This window comes from Cherax quadricarinatus, chromosome 88, assembly GCF_038502225.1.
Source record: "Cherax quadricarinatus isolate ZL_2023a chromosome 88, ASM3850222v1, whole genome shotgun sequence".
NCBI lineage: Eukaryota > Metazoa > Arthropoda > Malacostraca > Decapoda > Parastacidae > Cherax > Cherax quadricarinatus.
This window is the reverse complement of record NC_091379.1, coordinates 9,364,387-9,375,929: the sequence shown is the minus strand read 5'-3', so window position 1 is coordinate 9,375,929 and position 11,543 is coordinate 9,364,387. Positions and strand designations below refer to the sequence as shown.

General features: G+C 43.6%; 2 protein-coding genes across 3 annotated transcripts in view; one reads left to right on the top strand and one right to left on the bottom strand.

The window, feature by feature from the left end:
* LOC128698486 (uncharacterized) overlaps window positions 1-11,543 on the top strand; it is a 145,625-nt gene that overhangs the window by 62,149 nt on the left and 71,933 nt on the right. The gene's annotated exons all lie outside the window — the stretch shown is intronic.
* The window catches only part of LOC128698483 (uncharacterized), a 64,257-nt gene that overhangs the window by 37,020 nt on the left and 15,694 nt on the right, over window positions 1-11,543 (bottom strand). The window contains exons 4-6 of the mRNA XM_070104027.1: window positions 9,130-9,231; window positions 6,346-6,444; window positions 13-4,713 (exon numbers count right to left, since the gene is read on the bottom strand). Of these exons, the coding sequence (XP_069960128.1) occupies window positions 13-4,713; window positions 6,346-6,444; window positions 9,130-9,231 (4,902 nt within the window). The remainder of the gene's footprint in view (window positions 1-12; window positions 4,714-6,345; window positions 6,445-9,129; window positions 9,232-11,543) is intronic.

Below are 11,543 nucleotides of genomic sequence, written 5' to 3'. Positions count from 1 at the left end.
GTCAGGCTCAACAGGGAAGGCAGCAGAAACTGGATTGTCGAAGAGTGTCCCTAGGTCCATGAGCCAACTATCAGCTGGAGAGCGAGATGGTGTTTGAGGCAAAGGAGAGAGCTGAGCGGCAGGTGAAGAATGATGTTGGATCCACGGTGAAGGAGTCATTGGGACTGGGGTAGCAAACATTATCTGCATATCCAATAAGCTTCCCTCTTCTTCTGCCAAGTCATTCAGTGAGGTTGCTGAGGGCCGGACTGTTGACTGTATTAAAACTTCCTGTTGTGGTTTATCAGAGAGTAAAGATCCATCTCTTACCGGCGAATCAGGCTCAACCGGGGAGGCGGCAGAAATAGGAATGTCGAAGAGTGCCCCCAAATCCAAGAGCCACTTATCAGCTGGAGAGCGTGATGGTGTTTGAGGCAAAGGAGTGAGCTGAGCGGCAGGTGAAGAATGATATTGGATCCGCGGTGAAGGCGTCATTGAAACTGGTGTAGCGAACATACTCTGCATATCCATTAAACTTCCCTCTTCTGCCAAGTCATTCTGTGAGTTTCCTGAAGGCCGGGCTGTTGACTGTATTAAAGCTTCCTGTTGGGGTTTATCAGGGGATGAAGATTTATCTCTTACCTGTGAGTCAGGCTCAACAGGGAAGGCAGCAGAAACTGGATTGTTGAAGAGTGTCCCTAGGTCCATGAGCCAACTATCAACTGGAGAGCGAGATGGTGTTTGAGGCAGAGCTGAGAGCTGAACGGCAGGTGAAGAACGATGTTGGGTCCCCGGTGAAGGCGTCATTGGAACTGGGGTAGCAAACATACTTTGCAGATCCATAAAAGATGAGTGTGTTGAGGACTGAGTGGCTAGTTGAAGCGAAGTTCCTGACTGAGACTGGTCCTTCAGTTCTCTCTCTGGCTCATTTACATCGTTTTTCATTCTTCCTGTTTTCTTGACAGCTTTCTCTTCTACTTTAGAGTCATTTATACGTGAGTCTTGGTATTTAACTTCATTTACGGTTTCTTCTTGTTTCACATCACCGTTAACTAAACCGTCTTTACTTTCAGAGTTGGTGGAGGTTTTGCCTCGTTCCGTTTCACCATTATTCAGAGTTTTCATGGATTTAACTTCCTTTGGTAATTTCTCTTGGCTGTCTGAATCATCCTCGGTTACGTTCTTGGCTCTTATTTGTCTTAGAGATTCAACTGAAGGCTGTTTTCCTAAATGAAATTTCGTTTTGGATTTGGATTCCTTGAAATCTTCTTCCTCTTGGTTTCTAATACTATTAATACTTCTAATACTACTTGATCGACTTCTCATACTCATCGTATCTCTAGGTTTATCCTCCTTAATAAGAACATTAGTTCTACTTTCAGCGTCAGATGAACTTCGTTTTAGTGTGAGAGATCGTGTTCCAGAAGGCATCATGTCTCTGTGTTTAGATTCATTGGCATACGAAGCAGATTGACTGACGAAGACACTTTGATTCTCCATGGGTTTCTGAGACTGACGTCTATCTGAGAGGTTCTTTAGCATCTTAGATGACCTTCTGAGACTTCCTGAAGACTGTCTGGAATTGACAAAGGCTTCTTTTACAGCATTGGAACCGAAGTCAACAGAAGATACGGTGGACCTACTTGTCACTTCGCCTGCTGGTTCAACTTGAGAGTGAGATCGACTTCTTATTCCACTCGAAGACTGACTCCTTAACATCGTCTTTGGTTCGCTTCTATGTTCTTGAAGAGACTGAGTGGACTGACTTCTGCGTGGGTTTGATTCTTTTCTTGACCCATTAGGCGACTGCTGTTCTGTTATTCCACTTGTGGCTTCAGGTTCCACAAAAGACAAATTAGATATACTCTTTAAGTCAAATAAAGTCGGTCTGGGAGTATTTGATCTTCTCGGCTTTGATGACGAGCTTTTCCTGGATTTTAGGTCACTCTGGAGGTTCGCTTCCCCTGTGTTAACTGTTTGGTTCATCTCACTGATGCTGTTAGTCGCCGCCTTGTCGTCAGAACGGTGAGGTTGGTTACTCTTTGGATCTCTCATGTTACTAATAGTATTCTCGCTCTCAAGTTTTGCCTGTTTTAAAACATCCTCCCACAGTTCACTCCCTTCTTTTTCAAAGTGTGTCAAGTAGTTGGTTACCCTTTCCATTACTTTGTTGACGATGACCTTAGCCCAGTAGGTAATGTCGTGGTCATAGGCAACGCTCCAAGCGTCCTGAGTATCCTCAAGGCGCCTGGTATCTTTGTCATATACATTATTGAAGTTGGCAAAAAACTCATCGATAACCCTCTGACTTAGCCAACGGATGTACCCCTGAATAGTGGGTGAAGCATTGGAGTTTAACTCCAGTTGAAGGTGCTCATTGACTGCAAGGCCTTCCATGTTTGAATGAGAGCTCTTGATGCTCGGGGTGATGATTCTTACGGTTTTAGTAACTTTACTTTTGTCTGGTTTGAGATTAGAGTGTGTGGAGGGTTCTGCTGGTGAGTCGGGTCTCCTCGTCCTTGCAACAAGCGTTCCTGTTTCAAGACCTTTGGATTTTTTGATGTTTGGGTCCAAAACATTTTGATTTGGCACATGTCTAATAATTGTTCCCGTTTCTTGGTTTTCGGTTACCTCAGGGCTGATGGGTGGCTGCGAGGCGGACTCTGCCAATGGGCTTTGGCTAGTAAGATCTCCAACAGATGTTTTAAATTCGGAGTGTTTTGACTTTTCACAGTGAGAGTTTGATGGAACAACCTGAGGTGTATTTTGGTCTGTGGGATGTTGAACCAGTGCCTCAGGTTCTAGGCTTTTGAGATCCTTATCTTCTGTGGCCAAAACTGCATCAAGCTGTCCTGCGGAATTTCCGAAGTGTATGTCACTTTCTGAATTTTTTTTTTCTCCATCGTGTGTGTCTAAAGGAAGAGTCTGTACAGTCGATGGGTTTGGTTCTGTGGGATGTCCAGCGGGTGTTATCTCTTGTGGAACTGTGGATTCCTCGACGCAAGTGTCGGGACGTATGGTGGCCTCACCTGGTAAGTTTTGATCTATTGGCTCTCCAGCAAGTTTCCTATTTTCCTTGTTATTAACTTCCTCAGCTTCGGTGTTCAAAATAGGAGCTAGCTGGTCTGCGGGGTGTTCGTGAGATGTGTCGTTGTTTACGTGGCTTTCTTCCTCATTGCGGATGTCTGAATGTAACGTTGGTTCTTCCACTTGTTTCTCCAGTTGGACCTCGGTCTGGTCTGTAAGTGGGTGTTGGCGTTCCATGTTGTCTTCCTCAGTCTGGTCAAGCAGTGGAAGTTGCTCATCCAAGTAAATCCTCTCTGTCTGGTTATCTGTTGAGCTTAAGATGCTGGTCTGGTTAATGGGCGAGCTGGTTCGCGACTCTGACCCTCCAAGTGAGATCTTTGTGGGTGTCAGAACGGGCGTGGGCGATTCTCCGATCGTCTCCATGAGCACTGGTGACCTTAGGGGCGGCGGGGAGTTCATGGGCGGAGTGTTCGAAGGTGGCAGAAGTGTGTGTGCTGGTATTATATTACGTGAGGGTGGCGGAGTGTGCGTGAGGTGGTGGGCAGGGCGCGTCCTTAGTCGGGAGGAGTGAACTGCATGTTCAGCGTTCTGTGATCTGCCAGGGACAGACCCTGGCGGAGAGGTTACTCCTACCCGAGACATCGAAGTCTTCTTACTCTCCATAGCGTCGTCTGTCTCAGAATCGCTATCTTTAATCCTGCTGAGAGCCGTGTTGAGACGCTCCGCCACCTCTTCGTTATCCATCTTGTTGATGTTGCGGTTCCCTCCGCGATTCCTCCAGCTATTCCTAGCGCGCGTGGGAGACGCAGAGACCCTCATTGGCGTTGGAGTGCCAGGTCTAGGTGACTCAAAGTTTGCTCTCTCTCTCTGCTGACGGGGGACGATGTCCGGGAGTCGACGGTGACGCGAGAGGCTGGAACGGGTGAGCGGACCGTGCGAAGCGATGAGCTCGATGTGCTGCAAGTAAGCTTCGTCAGTGCTGCTGCTGCTGGGAGGTTCCACGACTTCACTGTCGATGCACTGCACGTGGTCGATCAGGCGATGGTCTTCAGCGGGCTGAGAGGCGTTAAGGTCAGCGGAGTTCGGAGAGGAGAGGCGAGGTAGGCGGCCACTACGACCCCGTGACAATAAATGAACGATGGAACGGGACAGTATAGGTGAGAAGATTGTGCTTCTGTCATCCTCATCCTCACTCTCCTCCAGCTCCTGCTGCTCCTGTTCATGTTGTTGTTGTCGTTCCTGATGCTGCTGTTCCTGCTTCTCCTGTTCCTGCTGCTGCCGCTGTTGTGGGTCGTGGCCGGAGTAGCAGCCGTCTGGGTTCCTGTCGGACCATTCAACTAACTCCAGTTCCATGTCTTGGTTAGTACCCAGCTTAACGATTTCAGGCAACTTCACTCCGCCGCTCACGCTGATCTCACGATCGCTGTCCACACCACCCACATTCTGCACGCCCTCGCTACCGCCCAGACCACTCGAGCTTCCACCTCCGGACATGGCGACTCTGATGCCACTTTCACACTCTAACTGACCCCCTTTCTCCCATTGCCGCCCAGGCGTGGGCGAGTTGGCAGACGCTACCGTGTCGTTGGGTGTAGGCTTGTGGGCTGGCGTGCGGCCGTGGAAGGGCATGGCGGGATCCAGGGATTGGTTCTGAGGTACGTCCATCCGGGCGTCCAAGTTGCGACCCACCTTCTCCGAGGCCATCTTCTGTGGGAGACACAGCGTCAATCTGCCGCCCACACGCCTGCCCACAGCCCACCCCACACACACACAAACACACACACATGCCCACTACCCATGCACACACCCATTGCCCATGCATGAACACATCAACCGGGTGTTAAAACAGTGTGTGCCGGTGGATGACATCGAAGTCGCTACAGCAACAAGACCTTGAACGTGCTCTTATAAGGTGCTGGTGGTGGAGGTCTCTTGACAATGATGTGCACCTCGTAGGTAAAAAAAAAATCACAATACCGTGGCAGAAACAACTCACAGAGAGTTCGGACTTGTGTTTAAGTATGATTGGTTAATGGGGTTTAAGGCCTATATGGTACACGAGGGTCATTAAGGCTACACGTAACCTTTTCAACATCAGACGAGATATTTTAATCCCTAAAATTGTGTTTAATCTCTCAGCATATATAAGCTGAGAGAGATGATCCTCTTGGTGCATATAACGTGTTGTTGGACTAGACTGTTTCTCCTATTTTTTCTCATTTATAATGTAACTTAGTTCTAGTCTAAGATCACTCCATCTATGAAGTGATCTCAGATAGTTTTTATCTCACTATATCACTATAATCTACTTATATAAATTTGAGTTTAGCTCTGCATCATATATATATATATATATATATATATATATATATATATATATATATATATATATATATATATATATATATATTTTTTTTATTATCACACTGGCCGATTCCCACCAAGGCAGGGTGGCCCGAAAAAGAAAAACTTTCACCATCATTCACTCCATCACTGTCTTGCCAGAAGGGTGCTTTACACTACAGTTTTTAAACTGCAACATTAACACCCCTCCTTCATATATATATATATATATATATATATATATATATATATATATATATATATATATATATATATATATATATATATATATATATATGATTCAGTCTGATTAAAAAATTCACAAATCCTAATTAATATCAAACTAGAAGCGATTCTGCTTGTCTAGTAAGCTGCGTCTCGATCTAGCTTGTCAGCTTCACCATGGGGTTACAAGGGGTCAAGGCATAGCTCTTGGGCCCGACAACTTACCACTTTCTTGTCTATACCGAGTATATAAAAACACCTTACAGCCGCATGCCATGCATATATTTCGAACGCTTACGACATATAATTGTAAAATACCAGTTTTGTAGAGAAAAAACTTGAAATGTAAAGAAGTGTAAAAGAAAAAAAAATATTTAAAGAGGTGATTTATTTCTAGGAGTAAATGAAAAGGTGTGAATTTAAAGGGAATCTTTAAATTCCTTCATTGGAAAAGGATTCATCTTAAAGAGAATTTAAAGTGGTGTGTGTGTGTGTGTGTGTGTGTGTGTGTGTGTGTGTGTTTGTGTGTGTGTGTATGTGTGTGTGTGTGTGTGTGTGTGTATGCAGGATGAATCACATGAGAAATAAATCCAAAGAGATATAAATCCTATATTTTGAACCTATAGGAGGATTTGCGAAAGGTGTTAATTCTATCAGAAGGAGATTAAATCCAGAGGGGTAAAGCGACAAAAGCCAAAGGGGTTGAAGTCAAAAGGGTTAAAATCTAAGGGATAGAAGCAAAGAAGGCGAACAATAGTGTGTTAGACTTACATTGTCAGGAAGGGTGAGAGTCTCCGGGTACTCTGTGGTGAGGAAGTCAACTATCTCCTGGTTAGCGTTGAGTACCGCCTTGTGTAGCAGACCTACACCCTGTGGACACACCTGAAGCTTTAACACATGTGTATTTTATTGTGTGTGTGCGTGTGTGTGTGTGTGTGTGTGTGCATGCGTGCACTTGTATGTGTTGTGTTGCGTTGTGTATCATGCATTGTGTGATAAATATACATAAGTGTGTATAATACATACATTCATTTTGTGTGTATGTATGCGTGATAAAAAGTGTGTGTGTGTGTGTGTGTGTGTATGTGTATTGTGTGTGTATAATACATACATTCATTATCTGTGTATGATAAAAATTTTAAATATATATTAATAATACATTCATTCTGTTTGTATGTACATGTGTAATGAAAATATCTATATGTGTAAAATACATTCATTATATATATATATATATATATATATATATATATATATATATATATATATATATATATATATATATATATATATATATATATATATATATATATATATATATGTGTGTGAGAGAGATAAAAATGTGTATGTGTGTGTGTGTGTGTGAGAGAAAAATGCGTGTATGTGTATTATACATAACATTCATTCTGTGTGTATGTCATACACAAACATACACTTGTATTCTCACTGGAAGAATACATCAATTATTAAGAATCCCCCCCCCCCAAAAAAAAAAAATTACTGATTGATTTTTGTTGACACTTAAAGTTCAGAAAGTAGAGTGTACACGTCTAGTGGTCCTCTGCGGGGTCGAGTCTCAGCTCCCAACTCCACCTCTGGAGCCACTTCTTACTCAAATTCATCTGGCAACTGTGTACTTAGGTTCATCTCTGCCTCGTTCATGTCATTGTACTGTTCAGAGACGCTCAGGCTGAAGAAGTAATTCTCAACATCACCATGACTCGTCTGTGTCGTTAGAGTCCACCCCCCCCTGTGTTAGCTAATTACTGGTACTGTGTTACCTAGTTACTGTTGGTGATACCTAGTTACTGTTACTGTGTTACCTAGTTACTGGTACTGTTATTTAGTTACTGTGTTACCTTGTTGATGTTACCTAGTTACTGTGTTACCTAGTTATTGTTACTGTGTTACCTACTTACTGTTGCTGTGTTACCTAGTTACTGGTGATGTTACTGTGTTACCTAGTTACTGGTGATGTTACTGTGTTACCTAGTTGCTGTTACTATGTTACATAGTTACTGGTACTGTTGCCTAATTACTTTAAATGTGCTGTGTTACCTAGTTACTGGTGCTGTTACCTAGTTACTGGTACTGTGTTACCTAGTTACTGTTACCTAGCTTATGGTACTGTTACCTAATTTCTGGTCCTGTCACCTAGTTACTGGTACTGTGTCAGCTAGTTACTGGTACTGTTCCCTAGTTTCTGGAACTGTGCCACCTAATTATAGGTACTGTCACATAGTTGCTGGTACTTTGTCACCTAGGTACTCTGTCACCTAGTTTCTGGTACACTGTAACTTAGGTACTGGTAGTGTCAACTTGTTCCTTGGAATTTGTCACCTAGTTACTGGCACTTTGTCACCTAGTTCTTAGTGCTGTGTGACCCAATTCCTCGTACTTTTTGTCAGATTCACTATCACAACAAAGATAGTTGCTTTCAATCACAACAAAGGTAGATTTGTTGTAAATCACAACAGAGTAGGTAGACTCACTGTCACAATAGAGCAAGTAGACTCTCAATCACAACAGAGCAAGTAGACTGTCGGTCACAACAGTGTAGGTAGACTCTCAATCACAACAGAGCAAGTAGACTGTTAATCAAAACAGTGAAAGTAGAATGTCAATCACAGAGCAGGTAGACTATCAATCACAAAACACGTAGACTCAGTCACAACGGAGCAGGTTGACTATCACAACAGAGCAGTTACTGTCAATCACAACAGCAGGCAATCACAACAGAGCAGGTAGACTATCAATCACAGACCAGGTAGACTGTAAATCACAACAGAGCAGGTAGACTGTAAATCACAAGAGAGCAGGTAGACTGTCAGTCACAAGAGAGCAGGTGAACTGTAAATCACAAGAGAGCATGCACTCACTGTCAGTCACGAGCAGGTAGACTCACTATCAATCACAAGAGCAGGTAGACTCACTATCAATCACAAGAGAGCAGGTAGACTCACTATCAACCAAAAGATAGCAGGTAGACTCACTATCAATCACAGAGCAGGTAGACTATCAATCACAAGAGCAGGTAGACTGTTAACCACAAGATAGCAGGTAGACTCACTATCAACCACAAGATAGCAGGTAGACTCACTATCAATCACAAGAGAGCAGGTAGACTCACTATCAATCACAGAGCAGGTAGACTCACTATCAACCACAAGATAGCAGGTAGACTCACTATCAATCACAAGATAGCAAGTAGACTCACTATCAATCACAAGAGAGCAGGTAGACTCACTATCAATCACAAGAGAGCAGGTAGACTCACTATCAATCACAAGAGAGCAGGTAGACTCACTATCAATCACAAGAGAGCAGGTAGACTCACTATCAATCACAGAGCAGGTAGACTCACTATCAATCACAGAGCAGGTAGACTATCAATCACAAGAGAGGTAGACAATCACAAGAGAGCAGGTAGACTATCAATCACAAGATAGCAGGTAGACTCACTATCAATCACAAGATAGCAGGTAGACTCACTATCAATCACAAGAGAGCAGGTAGACTCACTATCAATCACAAGAGAGCAGGTGGTTGACTCACCTGAGCGTCCTTAGAGCTGGCAAACTTCCTCTTGTCAATGAGAGCTTTCAACTCCCTCAAGTCGCCCTTCTCAACTGAGTCGTGAATCAAGTCGATTTTCGACTATGTAGCAGCGGCGAGGGAGGGAGAGAAAGTATACTGGTTATACCAAGCTTTTACTGGTTATACCAAGCATATTGTTATACCAAGGGTATACTTTTTATACCAAGGGTATGTTATACTAAGCATATACTAGTTATACCAAGTATACATTTGTTATACCAAGTATATATTTGTTATACCTAGTACATACTTCGTATACTAAGTGTAAATTTGTTATACCGAGTATATATTTGTTATACCATTCATATACTTGTTATACCAAGGGTATAACACGAGAAATACATCTTACATCAACGTGTGTTGTTGTATCGGCTGACACTAATAGTATGATTAACCAGTGCCTGGGTCAGCAGCTACACTGGATGGTGGTAGTGGTGGTAGTATTGGTGGTAGTGGTAGTGTTGGTAGTATCGGTGGTAGTGGTGGTTGCTGGTCACACCAGTACTACACTGGATCAATACCACCATTCTAGGAACTGATACGCGGTCCACTTAGTCCTGACATGAAGGAAGTGAAGAGTCACTAAGGTGATGGATCACTAAGAAGGTGGTGGATCACTAAGGTGGTGGTAGATCACTAAGATGATGGATCACTATGATGATACATCACTAAGAGGGTGATGATGGATCACTTACAAGGTGGTGATGGCTCACTAAGGTGGTGATGGATCACAAACATGGTGATGGATCACAAACATGGTGATGGATCACAAAATAGGGGTGGTGGATCACTGAGGTGGTGATGGATCACTAAGATGGTGATGGATCACTGAGGTGGTGATGGATCACAGACTAGGGGTGGGGATCACTAAGGTGGTGATGGATCACAATGTAGGGGTGGTGGATCGCTAAGGTGGTGATGGACCACAAAGTAGGGGTGGTGGATCACTACGGTGGTGATGGACCACAAAGTAGGGGTGGTGGATCACTACGGTGGTGATGGACCACAAAGTAGGGGTGGTGGATCACAGACTAGGGGTGGGGATCACTAAGGTGGTGATGGATCACAAAGTAGGGGTGGTGGATCGCTAAGGTGGTGATGGACCACAAAGTAGGGGTGGTGGATCACTACGGTGGTGATGGATCACAAAGTAGTGGTGGTGGATCACTAAGGTGGTGATGGATCGCTAAGATGGTGATGGATCACAGAGTAGGGGTGGTGGATCACTAAGGTGGTAGTGGATCACAAAGTAGGAGCGGTGGATCACTATGGTGGTGATGGATCACTATGGTGGTGATGGATCACTATGGTGATGGATCACAAAGTAGGGGTGGTGGATCACTATTGTGATGATGGATCACAAACCATACCACGGGCGGGGATAGAACCCGCGATCAGAGAGTCTCAAAACTCCAGACCGTCGCGTTAGCCACTGAACCAGCTAGCCACAATAAGATTCATCCAACTAGGTATATTTCGACACCATAGGAAGGTTAGCACAGGCACCACTGTGACCACAAATGCAAGTTTTTACAGACTAATCTCCAGCTAGCGTGTTCTATCCCCGCCCGTGGTATGGTTTGTTTGCAATCGTGTCATTACGATTTCGTGAGTCATGGATCACAAAGTAGGGGTGGTGGATCACTAAGAAGTAGGTCTACGGCTGTGAATCCCAAATTTCTTTGGGTTGAATACTTCTTGACATTATACACCTGTGAACAAATACCTTTCTCATATACTGTACTTATGATAGTCATACATACCCATACAACATACCCATATTCTAAATTGTATAAGTACTGTAGGCCAAGGTTGATTAACGAGATTAATATCTAAAATAGGATATAAAACAAATGTTCAGTGTATATACGCTCAGATATACACCTCCTGGTGTAAATTTCTGGTCCATAAAGGCTGTAGTAACACAATTTTGATAAGAGAGAAAATATAGAAGGTGTGTATAGCGTTGCTCCAACTCCTGAAGGTATTTCAAGAGTTGGAATGATGCTATACACACCTTGTAAATACTGGCTCTCTTACTGTGAATAGCACCTTGCTTTTCTGACCATGACAGAGTAAGGTCTGATTCACCCTTGTACCATCACCATGACGGTATGTTGATCAGATGCAGAATATTTTCACCCATCAGAACCGCGGGGTATGCGATGGGATACGCAAGTAAGTTATTTACAATAATCACTATTTTAGGTATTAGCATTCTTGACTGGTGGACAGGTTACCGCGCAGCCTTAATGAACCTCGTGTATTATTTATCGTATGTGTTGACGTTATGTATAGAAGGAGCTGGAGTTACAACCTGGGGTACAAGTAGTTATGACCTGGTGATTAGGTAATTATAACCTGGTGATTTG